This window comes from Seriola aureovittata, chromosome 10 (genome assembly GCF_021018895.1).
Source record: "Seriola aureovittata isolate HTS-2021-v1 ecotype China chromosome 10, ASM2101889v1, whole genome shotgun sequence".
NCBI classification, from domain to species: domain Eukaryota; kingdom Metazoa; phylum Chordata; class Actinopteri; order Carangiformes; family Carangidae; genus Seriola; species Seriola aureovittata.
This window is the reverse complement of record NC_079373.1, coordinates 16,556,580-16,571,956: the sequence shown is the minus strand read 5'-3', so window position 1 is coordinate 16,571,956 and position 15,377 is coordinate 16,556,580. Positions and strand designations below refer to the sequence as shown.

General features: G+C 40.2%; 1 protein-coding gene across 1 annotated transcript; it reads right to left on the bottom strand.

Annotated features, from left to right (window-relative positions):
* Window positions 1-502: 502 nt before the first annotated feature.
* LOC130175790 (muscarinic acetylcholine receptor M2-like) lies at window positions 503-7,774 on the bottom strand. The gene is made up of 4 exons (XM_056386338.1): window positions 7,694-7,774; window positions 3,321-3,543; window positions 2,238-3,104; window positions 503-1,613 (listed from the first exon to the last, which is right to left on the bottom strand). The coding sequence occupies exons 2-4, from the start codon at window positions 3,489-3,491 to the stop codon at window positions 1,302-1,304; spliced, it is 1,350 nt and encodes a 449-aa protein (XP_056242313.1). The 5' UTR covers window positions 3,492-3,543; window positions 7,694-7,774; the 3' UTR covers window positions 503-1,301.
* Between the last annotated feature and the right edge of the window lie 7,603 nt (window positions 7,775-15,377).

The following is a 15,377-nucleotide window of genomic DNA, read 5'->3' as shown; positions in this document are numbered from 1 at the left end:
CAAAGACTGTGGGATGATTTCAGTTTGGTTCCTCTCTGTTTCTGTGTCTGACGGGAACCAGGAGAGGTTCATGACACCTGGTCCCAAGGGAGGAGCATGGGAAAGAGATACTGTCCAATCCTCTCCCTCTCCCTCTCTCTCTCTCTCTCTAAATCTTTCTGATACTCATTTCTATTCAGTGCAGGAATTTCAGCCTCTGGTGTTGAATTGGGAGGGGTATAAAAATGTCCCTGTGGTGAGGTTTTCACTAGGTCCCTTTAAATGGTTAATTTTTAGGCCAATATTTAAGAAAATTGTGTCCACCTGACCTGCCTGTCTTTTGACTGTGGAGGGAAACTACAGGCGCATCCACAGCAGCGTATGTCATATATGTTCTTAGTGTTTAAAAAAAACTGAATCTTTGACGTCTCCGCTGTGAAGCATCTTTATTCTTGTTTGGGACTGTGGTTACATACGAGACTCTGAACATCTATTTTACCAGATTAATCCTGAGCACATATGAGACGGTTCTGACATGAAGTCTTTTATTTAGAGAAAATGTGTTAATATGTGAAGAAAGACAAGAAGATGTGGACAAATCTTACACTTAGGCTCATTTCACAACAACATGGATTACAGATGTTATTAATATGACTGAGTAAATTTACAACATGCAGACACACGCGCACACACACACATACACACACACACACACACAATCACGCACAAGCATCAGATTGCAGTTGCTGATACTTATTTTTCTTTCTTAGTTGAGACCGATTTTTCGGTTTGATTGATTTTCGTTTTTTCTGTTTCACAGCTCAGTGTTACTTTATGCAATAACATAGCAATAATACGGTGTATATCAATAATGCAGTTCATCTTCTTTTTCATTGTAAACCTACAATTTTATCACATTAACCACACTTTTAATGCTGGGGGTAAAAACAGGTTGCATATTCAACAACGTACTGCACAAGCTCATGTCGAAGGAGCAGAGAGGGAAATATCCTGTCAAGGTAGTCAAATGTACTTTTTTTTGTTTGTTTTTTTACAATAAACCTCATTCCCACCAGAACACATTGTCCAGAGCATCATAATACAATACCACATCTGTTTTTGAAATCATTAAAAGTTAAGTATTATTATAAATTTAAAACAGTTTTATTTTCAGTGGCAGTGGTGTAATAAGTTGAAAACAAAATGGAGTGAGTAAACAATAAGAACACATCTAGTCTATATTTCAAAAATGTGTTCACTCCAATATTCTCTTTATCACATTACTTTGACTCCATCACAGACTTGAGCCAGTATTTTGCCCCTCATCGTGCCGTGCGTATGTTCTTGTACTGGCACAGAAGCAGGTGCTTGAAGGTGTTTTTGAAGGTGGCGTTGCAGAGGGCGTAGCAAGCCGGGTTGATGGTGCTGTTGATGTAGCAGAGCCAGTAGCCAATGGTCCAGAGGGAGTTTGGGATGCAGATGGAACAGAAGGTGTTGATCAGGACCATCACATTGTACGGCGTCCAAGTGGCAACAAAAGCAACCAGGATGGCCATGATGGTGCGCGTCACCTTTTTCTCCCTGGAGGAAATGCCCCTCTTTTTCCACTTTGCCACAGCGTTCTGCTTTGTTACCTGGAAAAGGAGAGTAGAAGAAGTGGACTTTTTTATTTATCATTTAAAAAAAATATATATAGATTTTTTTTTCCAGCCACTTGGAGGCAGTGGGGGCTCGCTCTAAACTTTTCTATCACCTTCTGAAGTTGCTGTGGAAAACATGGTGTAAGAAAACAATTATCTGTTTACACATCCGGCAAATGGAGCAACATTATAATTCTTCTGGAGTCATGATTCTGTCCACATGCAAATATGAATCTATTATTCTCTCTTTTCAGCCTTGTTTTAGTCTCTGCTAACTCCTTATCTACATGCTCCACTGTGTTCACTAGCTAGTCGGTAAGCGTGTCTGTCTATCATCTGGTGCTGAGCTCTGGTGGTTTTAGAGCATTTTGACTGAAACCAGCTGTGAAACTCAAACAGTGAACAGTAGACTAAAGTTTTGGCCTGAAAAACTAAAAACCACCAGAGTCACTGGATTCTTCTCTGGGAAACATGAATAAAAACTTTACTGCAATCCATGCAGTAGTTAAAATATTTTAGTCGTGGGGCTTAAAATGTTTAAAGCTGAAAATCAAGTGAAATTTGTGATTGATGATTTGTGGTTTTTGATGTTCAAACATGTGCAGTTATCAGATTTACCTTAAACAGTGTCCTCGTGACCAGACTTTGCCTGTCAGCGGCTGAGTTCTCCGGGGAAGGTGGCTGTGTTTGATTGGTCTTTCTCCCGTCATTTGATGATTTCTGTGATGACGCAGGTGCAGCAGCTGTGTCTTTAGATGTTGAAGCGTGAACGCTGTCCGAGTCCACCTGGTCAGTTCCCTCTTCCTTGCAGGGGCTGCCTCCGTTTGACCGCTGCAACACTTCCTTATCCTTCCCATCTCCAGCTTCCTCCTGAGCTTCTCTTGTCACGATGCAGTTGTTCTGACTCCCACATCCGTCCTCCTGGCTGTGAGAGGGGCCCTCTCCGATACTCGTGCCTGATGTCTTCCTGCTGTCCCTCCTCATGCGGCTGCGGCTGGCCTTGGAGATGCGCCAGTACAGGTGGATCATGATGGCCACGGGCAGGTAAAAAGCCGCTATGGCTGTCCCAAACGTCACCGCTGGGTTGGAGAAGAACTGGATGTAGCACTCACCTGACGGCACAGTTCTCCCGCCCACAATGAACTGCCAGAACAAAATGGCTGGAGCCCACAGGATGAAGGACAAGACCCAGGCCGCCGCGATCATCAGACCCGCCATCTTGGTGCTGCGGCGTGCTGGGTAGCTGAGTGGTTTGGTGACACAGAAGTAACGGTCAAAACTAATGATGAGCAGGTTCATGACTGAGGCGTTGCTGACAACATAATCGACAGCCAGCCACAGGTCACACACCACCGCTCCCAAAGGCCAGTAGCCAATCACAATGTAGACAGTGTAGAGGTTCATGGAGCAGACGCCAATAATGAGGTCTGCACAAGCCAGGCTGAACAGGAAGTAGTTGTTGACGGTCTGCAGGTTCCTGTTTACCTTTAGGGAAACAACATGGAGCAGGCTGTCAGATGCTAATCTTTTTTGCAAAATGTGATGTGTGTTTTCTCATTTCTATTAGATTAACCCTCTGCACAGGGTTGCACATGTTGTATTCTTATCTCTAAGTCTGGGTGGGCTTTTCAGGGTGTCCAGAGATGGATGCTTGAAACACACTCATTAATCACGAATGATCAAAACGAAAAAAACCCAAACCTTTATGGAGAGCATGACCAGGATGTTTCCAATGACAGTGATCAGACTCAGAGATCCAGCCACCAGGATGATGAGCACTATCTCCACAGTCGTGTACGGACTCCCAGAGAAGAGGCTGGCGTTATCAACACTGCTGATGTTGGTGGTATGGGATGAATTCAGAGCCTCCATCCTGGCTCCTCTTGGATATCCTTCTCACAGATGCTTCAGGCTCGAGTCACATCTGTACAGTACATGGTAATGAAAAGGATTGTGAAAGAATCAGCTTCTTTACAGCTATTTTCATATACTTCTGATGTTGATGCAATATCTTTGCGTCTGTGTGTGCGTTTATCTGCCCACACAGTGACAGATGCAAAATCATGCGTAACTTTGAGTGTGTAAGCAGGTGGCAGGTGTTTGAGTGTTTCTGAGCTTGCGGCTTGGCCCAGGTGTGAAGGATGGACAGGTGAGCAAATAAAGGCTGCGGCAGCTGTGTTTAGAAATATACAGCACATGCTCATATCAGGAATAACACATTGAACTGGTTTGGAGTTTATATTTAAATCTGCACAGTGGGTGTTATCTTGCATCTTAACTGACCTGGAAATCTTAATGCTGATCAAATCTGACCTGACAGGTTGACCAGGACCATGTAAAGAGGCCACCCACACCTCCAGAGAGTCTTGAAAGCCTTGAAAGTCACAAAATGCTCCTTGAGATCATTTAATCTGTGTGAGAGCCAAATCAAAGACGTCAAGTTCTTATTTTGATCCTGCGCTTATAGAAGTCATTTCCTAAAACATATGTAGATGAAATTGGTGTTGCGTGGTTTGAAAACTGGATTTTCATTTACTGAATGTGTGTGATTGTTCATGCATGTGTCCATTTGTGCTATTGTGTGCCTGCCTGTATAAACCTCTATAGAAGCTGTGGTTTTAATGTCAAAACAGGACGGATTCTCCGAGGCTAAAGAAAGATTATCAGCAGAGTAATTTCAGCTCTTTGAGTGAGGAAAAAAAAGTCTGTACACCCACTGTTTCAATGAGTGTACAGAAGGATTTCCACTGGGGCCACCCACGCAAAAAAAAAAAAAAATCCAGGCACTCATGGTGCTGTTAGGTGCTTTGGATAAAAGCATCTGCTAAACAACATATGATATGCATATGCAGATACCTGTTCTTCTGTATTTATAATGGGTTGTGTATTCAAAATGGCCCCACGCATTCAAGCTAACCGCAAAACATCACAATTAAGGCAAAGTATCATTACTGTTACCATTATGTTAAAGAACAAGAAACATCAGGAATAGACCTACAGTATGTACACAGCATAACAATGTGATTATCTGATGTATTCTGATCAGAAAATCAATGTAAAGACACTTAGATGAGACCAGGGGGTTGTTGCATACTGCTGAAATCCTGTAAGTGACTCCATTAGACTCCACGATAACATCATACTGTACCTGAGAGATGTTTCCTTCCTGCTCTTACAGCAAAATGAAACTTCATTACAGCATCTCTAACTCTATCACTTACTCATCAAAGACCCATTTTGGGGCTTTTCTGTCACAGATGAAAAAAAGAGCTGATGTGTGTGTGTGTGTGTTAGCGACCTAGCCTCAACAGTTTGTTTAGAGTAGACACACACATACACACACATACACATATATTTTTATATATATATATTTAAGACTTGGGCTAATCTAAGAATCAGGATTGAGGTGACGTGTACTTGCATTAATCATGTGGTGTGGATGAGAATCTGTTCACATGACCACAATGCCTCATTTTTGGAACACTTAAGTGTCAAAAGTCAAAGTGCTCATTTAAAGTGTATTACGTATTTCAGTGTTGTAGCTGGATCAGGGCCTAATTGTACTTTGCTTTTAAGTAATTTAATCTATAACAATGCATCATATTCTAAACTGATCATATGTTTTATATATAAAACTTCAACTTAAAAGACATGTTTACCACACCTCTGCAGCCCAGTCCTCATCTCTGCTTGAGGCTAGCATCTCGAGGCTTCATCAGCCACCACTAGCGAGACACACCTGCATCTCTGACCAAATTGTCTGCAATCTTGTTGCACTGTGGGTAATGTAGGCACCAGGAATATGCTCGGGGGAAAAAGATGATATCTGTGGTTCTACTGCATCGACTTTGATACTTCATCATGAGTTTTAGGAGTGCATGCTACATCAGTGGAGTACTCTTAAAATGTCAAGTAACTAGTAACCACAGTGGTACACAGTGTAGTGGTGTAAAAGGGGCAATATCTTCCTCATATGAAGTAGAAATACTCAAGTACAGCTGTATTTAAATGCATCCCTTGGGTGAATGTAATTCTGCTTACTTACTGTCCACCATTATTATGGTGTTACATTTGTAAGATATTTTATGGACACATAGAGGGTCAGGTCTATTTAGCTGCATGTGGCTGTTTAAATGACTTTACTGCCAACCTCACATTCTCCAAAAGATGGGTTGTTAAAAGCTATCAGGACACTGAGGTTGGTATCAAATCCTACTAGTTTCCCAAGTAAATTAGCACCATGTATATTAACAAGCTGTTTAATAAGCCATAGGATGTGATGGCTGGTGAGAGGGGATCGCTGCCTGCTCACGAAGCCCGGCTTCACTTCTTCCCTCCATTCACACTCTAATAAGACCTACATTACTGGACCTCCCTTGTTGTTGTTCAGGGCTACTGGACAGAGTCATGGAGGCAAACAGTATTTCTTTGACAGGCACAGAGACATGGTAATTAGATCCAGCAGATGCTGCCTGCAACAGCTGTACCGGTAATATGCTTCTAGGATATAGTGTTACTCATCTGGCAGGGTGAGCTCTGCTTTAAAAACTCTGTACTGTCTTTGATATCATGGACGATACGACAGTCGGTTACAGAGTCAGTAGTTATCGGCAGATGAGACAGTGAAACAAGGGGCTTGTTTGCAGAGAGAAGAGGAAGTGAAAACACATCTGTGACTGCGGACATTACACAGAGTACACAGTTGCATCAAAAGAAGGATTTAACAACTACAGGCTTCAAAGTGGTTTCCTTTTTAATTGCAAAATAGATTTTTATCTCATAAATGTATTTTATTGTTTACTATGCCTTTTCAGGCCAAACTTCGGACTGGAAATCTCATAATTAAGCAACTGCAAAGCACAAAGCATACAATGTGTATCCATATGAGATAAAATTACTTTGAAAAGTGCAGCACACACACTTAGTTTGAGGCTTTGTTTGACATTTTGAAAAAATGTCAAATTTCCTGATATTATTGCACAAGTTACTGTGAGAAGTGTAAGTAAGTGATTTCAGAGGAGTGTGTCCTGATTCTGAAGAGTGGGAAATTTCACATGAACGTGAGCTTTGGCCTCACACAGCAGTGCAACGGAGAGAAGAGAAAACCTCAATGTCTGTGCTGCAGTGGAGCCAGAAAAAAAAAGGCACAAATAACCAGGGTGGAGAGGACTAAAAAATAAAACTAAAATGATGAGGCACAGAGGAGATAACTCACAAAGCAGGGAAAGATGTAAATAATAAAAATAAAAAGGGCACTGTAGTGCCTCATGAGCTAAGGAAGTCCATCTCAGGGGACATGAGTAGGGGAGAGTTAATGAGAAAAGATTAACAAACATAACTTGATTTCATCTTGTAGGCCTACAGTTTTCAGGGAGGAGCTGTCTGTTTCAAATCTAATTTCCCTCTTAAACACAAACACAGTGTAACCAGGGGGATTCCTCGGGAGCAGGGAGACTGGGGAATCCAGAGTCGGGATCTGATGCTGGTGGCTGATTGAGACCTTTCAGCTCAGCACAGAAATGAAGATAAAGATTTCCAGAGCAGCCACAATACAATACAACAATAAAACCCTACGATAAATAGAAACTTCCTCAGGAAGCTGAAACAGCATGTGGAGGGCAAATTTCAATCAATATATTGATGTATCACATTATATTCCTGGAATCTCCCTTTTGGTGTGTCTGTGAGTTTGCAGTGACATTTTTATCAATATTTTTTATGTTCCCATTATATTGATTTGAATTCTTATACTGTCCAGTTTTATACATGACTCACACAACTGTTCTTATTTGACTTTAACATCTTTTCAATCAAGCTTTTTTTATTTTATTTTACAGCAGAAGAAAGATTCACATGGTTACTATAATTCGCACCTTGAGGGGATTTGTGTGAAATTTCAAGATATGAGAAACTTTATAGATGTGCCGAAATATAGTTGTTTTTACTGGTGCCTCAGCAAAAAGGTATTAAAATGTCTCCCGAAAGTCTGTGATCTTTAAGTCAGGGTAATTTTCTGAAAAAGTGTCCTTACCTGCAGCAGTTTGGTAGAAATCCACAGAGAAATGTTGTCTTACCTTGTCTGCAGGGAATGACATGGATGAGCTGTTTCAGTTTCGTTCATGTTCCTGTCACTTCTGTCGACACACTGGAGCAGAGAGAGAAGCAGAAAGTAACCCGACGTTGATGTTGCTCCTCCTCTGACAAGAACCAGTGTGTGTGTGTGTGTGTGTGTGTGCGCATGTGTGTGTGTGCATGTGTGTGTGTGTGTTTGTGTGTGTGTGTGTGTTGGACAGAAAAAGAGACTTACAGTCAGAGTAGGGAAGGGTTGTGGGCGCTATTAGTGAGTGTTGTGTTGAATCCCTTGAGCTACGGTCGCAAATTTGAATAAACAATAGACGGAGACAGATAGAGACAGAGAGAGATGTTTGTTTCAGAACCATGGAGAGCAACTGGCCACTCCAACACAACCACACCATGTCCTCCTGCCCCACCAAGCTGTAGGCGATCATGTAGAGAGAAGTTTGAATGGCGGTGGCATGAAATAAAATGGTAAAGCACGATTAAAAAGAGGACAAAACAGAGGGGTCGCACTTCTATTCTCTTGCTGCAGGACGTTAACCTTTAATACTCTGTTGTTTTGACCTTTTAACCAAACCAGTGACGCAGTCTGCCCCAGTTGGTGGATGACCTTACTTTGATGGAATTATCACAGAGAATAATGGTCCCTATCCACAAAACAATATTGCAAATGAAACAAGGAGCGTGCCATCAAACAGGCCTGAGCTGGACATGTAGACATGATTTGATATGAGAAAAGTTGATTTATTGTCCTGGTCCAAACTTAAAGCACACTGATCACATCAACAGTAGCATGGCAGTTGATTTGTTGGAATATGACATAGACTTGTAGAAAACTTTTCTATTATTTTACTACTTTCTAATTTCGATGTGGTGATGATTATGTAGAAAACTGTGCGGGTGTGGCCATGAGCCATGAGCTTCACTTCCGCTGTTTCACAATTCGTCATGATCACAAATCAATATGAGGCTTTGACTCTGTCTCCATGACGTGTGTGTGTGTGTGTGTGTGTGTGTGTGTGTTTGGTTTCCTGTCTCCTAGAAGCTCCTTGAATTTCTGGGACTCTGGCATGTATTGCTATTATTTGTAGTGATTGTCACTATTTGAAAATCATTATATTTAGCAGTATTATTTGTATGAATGGTAAAATAGTTAAAGGAACAGTTTGACATTTTGGAAAACACAGTTTTCTTCCTGAGAGTTAGATGAGGACATTGATACCACTGTCATGTCTGTACAATCAATACTGTATGAAACCAGCAGCAGGTAGCTTGGCAGAAAGACCAGGGGAAACAGCTTGCTACTGTGTGAAATAGTCTGGTTTACAACCCCCTGTGAATCTATTACTTGTTGTTTTTACTCACACTGAGAAATGACATGTCAATCTGACTGTATCTGTAATGCAAGCACATTCTGCTAAAAGAGCGGTTTTGTAAACCAGTTAGTACTGGCGTAATAGACGACCAAATGAGAAGTTGGATATTTTTCACATACAATTGTGACATCAGAAAGAGATACTCTTTACTTTGTACATCTGTGAAATAATAAAACCACATGTATCATATGGTGGTATACCTCACGGTTCTTGTGATTCCAGGCGAAATGTAAAAATGTAACTACAGTGCCGTGTTCTTGATGCTTCCTGTGGGCAATGGATCGTGTGAATTTAAAGCTTGACACTGAATTTATAATTCATGAGGGTCGTACAGTCGTGGTGTAGTTCTTGCTGGCCAATGGCATTTGCTTTTCATGGTAACATCTTGCAAGGCCTTCATTCTCGCACAGCCACTGAATTAGCGTCTACATATGTGAAAGTTTAAAGGTCTCAGTTTCATCGAAGGTTTCATCCTTTGTTTTATTGTAAGAGGTGGAATATGTTTTACTCCAGTGGAGTCACACGCAAGCTGACCTCCGATCAAAAGCCCGACACAGACTGTCATGTACACTCTACATTCATGAAAGTGTTCAGAGTTGAAAGGAGGACAAAAAGAAACCATAAAGGATGCACTGCTGCAGGGCATAGGATGAATAATATTGCACAGCACCATGAGTGATAAAAGCCATCGCTCCTCACAGACACACACACACACACACACACACACACACACACACACTGCACTTTCACACAAATCATCTCTTTCGTCAGTCCATTTCTTAATATTTACACACATTTCATCTTGTGTAAGCACAACAGCCTCACACCATGAAATATATCCCTTGGCGTCTTCACAGTAAGAGGAGCACCTTCATTCAGACTTTTGCTGCTCTATGTGCATGAGGAATTAAAAAAAAAAAAAGAAAAAAAAAAAAAACAGCCAACAATGAAGCTCTTTCCTCTTCACTATATGAAGAAAAGCCCCAAGGCAGCAGGGAAATGAGGTCATCTAGTTGGAGCCAAGAGCAGCTGTTTGAATGGGAGAAGGGCCACACACAAAAGCAGCCTCACATTTTCTGGAATTTACTGGTGCATTCAGTTATTAATAAAACCGTGGAGTTCATAAAAATTGTAACAGAAGGAGAGAGAAAAGTCACACTGCAGATTTTGCCTTTCTTACAATCTCTGGATTTATTTCTCCCTGAGAATTATTGTACACTACATCATATGCTGATGGGCTAATGTTGATGACACTTGGACATTTATTGTAACTCTCCTCAGTGCCTCGAGCAAATTGTGACTTTATAATCTCTTGTGATGATTCATTAACGACAGGCTGTAATTCATTATGGTGTCCAGCTGGGATTTGGGCCACCTGGACTACGGGCACTGATATTACTTCTACATGAATTAGTTTGTGTGCCCCATGAATTACCATTAGTTTCAAGTCACAAAGTTATACATCAGTTTGTCCCGAAAATAAATAAAATAACTTAAATAACCTAATACTTTACCTACTTTACTTACTTTACTTACTTGCTTATAATTGTCAAAGCCTCTTCTAACCATCTGGATGAAAATACATGAAGCATGTCATGTGTTTAAGGGTGATAAAAATCTTGTTTTTGTATTTGTCATGCAGCGGACAGAATATTTTTTCATCAAGATTGTTACAAGAGAGTTTGAACATTTTGGAAATACTTTCAGAACAGCGGCGAGTGTCAAACAACCTTCTGGGTTTTCCAAACACTGGTACAATGGAGGCTTGGCTCTGTGGCTATAGATAAATAGATTTTCTCTGTAGATTAACAGTTGATAATCCCCTAAAGTAATATCATTGCCAATGAATGGTGACTATGTTCAGCAGCAATAAAAGATAATAAGATTCAGAAAGCAGCACTTCATAGAGAAAGTTATAAGAGTCATGTAGCCTATGTTTTTCATTCAAAACCTTTGCTCAACAATTTTTGCTCCTATGCTTCGGTATAGAACACAGCTTTCTACAACAAACATAACTACAATAGAAATACTCTTACTTTCTGTTAAAGGCGTTCTTCAGCTATTGAATAGTGCTATTTCACACAGTTAGGGGACTCAAAAGAGACAGATTAAAAAGAAAATGAAGACTGGTCAAAATAGAAGCAGCTGAGGTATTCTGACTTTTAGTCTCTGGTAAAAACACTGGAAAAAGTAGAATTTTCCATGATGCAGATCGATGACGTCCTTCTAAATGCCCCATTTAAATCGCACACATACACAGCTTGTAATGACAGCTTTTTCTGTTAATTTTAAACCTTAACTTTCATGTGTGCAGATGATGAACTGAATAATAGTAGCTTTCATCTTTCTGGGGATCCACTGACACTCACATGGATCTGTTGGAATCGTATCGAATACTTTAGGAATCATTAGTCTGTGACTGTCGGTTAAAATCACCTCACCAACACATAAAAACACAGATGGAAGGTATTGTCCTTTGCTCAAAGGTTAAATGTCATCCCTCAGCCACCGGTCACCTGCTATCATGTGTCTGTTTTGTCCTGATTGTTTGTTTCATGCCTCTGCTGCCATCTGGAGGACTAACGTTTTCTTTTCTCTCCAGCTCCTCATACAGTCTCGTGCCTCCCACAGAGCTGCAGACGACTCTCCATGTATGGCACTTTTCGGCCTACTGCATTAATACAGGCAGACAAACGCAGCATGAAACTGACTGGATGTTAAAACTCGAAACTAATGTGTAAAGCTCAAAATAAACTTAAAACACAGCATTGTCTGTGTTCTCAGCCTGCCTTTGGTTTGACAACAAATCAAAGCACCTCACTAAGTGAATGAAAATGAATGATTTTTATATACATCATGTGTGACCATCTCCAACTACGCCTGCCTTTGGCTTTTGCACATGCACTACACAAAGGTTAAGTGTGTGGTGTGGACTGCCTGACAAATGCATTGCCTGGGCACGCCTTCACAGCGGTCAGGATGAAAGAAAAAGGGGGGCGGGGCTGCTAAAAAGGGGTTCAATTATAGTAGAGAATCAATGGGAAAATAAAAATATAAAATCATTACTTTTCTTTTATGATTCCAAAATCTTTTATGTCCTTAATATCGGTAGTTAACTACACAAAAATGGCAAAAGGTAATTCAACTACTTCAATCACTATGCACCTATGAATTAAGCTGAACTACCAGAAAGCTACTGCAAAATGTAGTTTCACCTTCTAATTTAATCACGTGTATTTCAGTATTCCCCAACACTGCCACTTTATACTGTTTTTATGTTATTCAGATATTCCGATATTTGGTAAACATGGAAAAAAATATGGTAGAGAGTTGTAATCGGTGATTTATCTAGCAAATGTCAAGAAATATGATAACTCAAGATCTTTTTACAGGATGTTTTTCAGCACTTTCAACTGCGTCCCTCCCGTCTCAGCTGATGGAGTTGGCGCACTTGTCATGGAAATGACTGTGTTGTCATCATGCGACCTAAGTAGGGGGTCACTTAATATGTAATTGAAGGAAGGTCCTTGATGTCCTTCTTAATCCTCCGCTGGCCAATCCGCTCACTCCCAGATGATGACTTCTACTTCACAGCTGATGCTACGACCATTTTCTGGTGTTGTTGAAATCTCAGTCATATCTGCCAGTTTATTGAACTATGCTCCAGTCCTGGAATTATTCAGGAGTGATCGGTTGACCATTGATCTTTTGAATGTAGAATGTGATGTGATGCTTGAGGCTCACAGAATGAACTGTACTGAAGTAAAGATTGAATAATAGAGAGTAGTAAATGTTTTGCAGCTATCTGTACAGTGATATAGAGGCCTGTACTACGACTACACTGACACACACACACACACACACACACACACACACACACACACATTAATTAATAAGTCCCACTCGGAGGCCATGATCTCTGTGGAACATAATGAACATCAGAGTGCTGACAAGCTGCTTTGTCGTTTCACTATTCAACTCACACTCGTGAGGCTCGATCACTTGAAAGAGTCAGAACGTTTCCTGTTGCTTGGGGTGCTATCGCATGGCTGTGTCATAGCAACAATATTACCCCCCGTGCCCCCACCCCTCCGAGTCAGAAAAAAACAAAAAATATCATAATACATCCTCCTTTCAAACCCTGACTAGTTTACTGCACCATCTTGCTTTGTTGGTTTTTAGAAAAGGGTTTTGAACTGTTTACCTGATGGCCTCTTCTCCTCATTTGTTGTGCATGCACAGGAAAATCTTTCCATGTTCACTTAGAGTGGATTGGAAAAAAATTATGACACTAGTTTGCATCTTGCAGGGGCCGTCTGCAATGGAAATTGTATGCAAAGTGAGGAGATGAATTCTGACCGCAGCTCAACCCTTTCCATGCCATTTATACATAATACCATTAAGAATATGATGGTTCACTTGAGGTCAAACTTATTCTTATCATTATGTGTGGCACTGTAATTTGAAATAATGATATGACCCATATAATAGGCATAAAATCATGCATATGAGTTTTTATTCTGCTCATTTCACATTATTTGGAAATTACATTTTGATGTTCTGTTTATTTCAGCCGTGCAGATTTGACAGAGCTCTTAAGGTTGAATCACACAATCATCCGTCGGTCATTTGAATTCCTGGATGTGGTCATGGAGAGAGATTGACCACAGGGTGTAACTATCATTTGTGAGCCTCAGCTTATCTTTCCATCACCTGACAGAGAAGATCAACACTAAAGGACAGCAGGCCTTCCCCATGAGAGCAACTGATATTTGTACCCAGTGCTGAGTTAATTCTGACATTCATGTTTCAATTCACTGCTGTTTGTATTGTTGTTGGTTCTGACCACGTTCTTTTTCCTGCGCAATGTTTTCTTTAAAATTTGTGTTGAATGTTAAGCACTTTTTAACTTTGGATTATCTTCGACAAATACTTCTCCACTTTTATATTTTATAAAATAAATCGTCTCTAAGAAGTAAAATGCATCCATACACTTTCCTTATTTTATGTTTTGTCTGTTATTATACCCTGATCCTGAAGAGACTATATACATAATTTCATCTGCATTTTTTATGATTGGAATGACAAAGAAACCTTTTGACATTTTAATGTGGTCATTTAGAATTCAAAGAAATTAAAGAAATGTTCAGTAAATATTAAAAGAGGTACAGAAAAAAACCAATGTGTGTTCTCTTTCGCCTGTACTCAAATATATAAGGCTATATTATATATTCACATATTCTGTTTTGGAGACGTTAGATTCTCAAACAGCAAAGCCTTTCAGAACTAAAAGTGTTGCTGTTTGAGCAGTCTTTACGAGCTGCTCATGCAAACATGTTACTGAGCATTGGCAGTTCAGAGGCTTGCAATGCAAATCAGCAGTGACAGCACAGATGATGTATGCGTTGTGCTAATCTCTCTCTCTCTCCCACTTGTGTTGCATTCTCACATAAAACAATCGTGTTACAATCTAATTGCAGCTGATTTGCCTGAATGGTCTCCTGAATGTCTGCACACCAGAATGCTTTACAATGTGCCAGGAAAACACTGTGTAGTGTACAGTAAGTGTAAACTGTAAATATCTGACATGAAATTAAAAACTGGTCCATAAATAACTATGGTGGCGCAGAAGTTAGGCAGGGTAAAAAATTACAATATTTGTGAAAAATCAAAATGATGTGTCGTAAATCATAACATCCTTAATCAAAATGAGGAGGTAAGTCACTTTATTTGTTACTTAGATCAGAACCTGTGCCACAACTGCAATGTTTTTGGACAGTGGAAATTTCAAGCTGGAAGCACTCAGAGAGTGAGAGATCATTCAAACCCTCCCCTGCTTTACAAGAATCAGATTCTCAGTCAGTTGCTTAGAGGAACCCCTGGTTGTTGAGCATTACCACAAGGTTTGAAGAATCAGAGAATTTATCAGCTCTGGAAATGTTATCATCTGAATCAGCTGATTTATGCTAATGACAATTCCTGACCTGCCTTAAAAGTCAGAACAATTCAATTAGGTTATTAGTGTTTTTACAAATGGGAAGGTGCCCAGGCCTTGTCTATCTCACAATTGGGCCTTCTGTTTAATTTTTAGCTGTTTTTAAGTTAATGAAATAAAATGTAACAGTGCAATAACATTAAGAGAAAGGCTAATTTTCTGCAAGGGTTGCATTTACTTCTTTTCACTTCAAAAATCAACCAAATATGTGATTTGACAGTGGACAGGTCTCAACCTCAGCACGAGGATTAAAATTTTGAAAGAAGCTTGTTGCTCTCTCACGCATGCGCAGTTCACGGGTATGTTAGA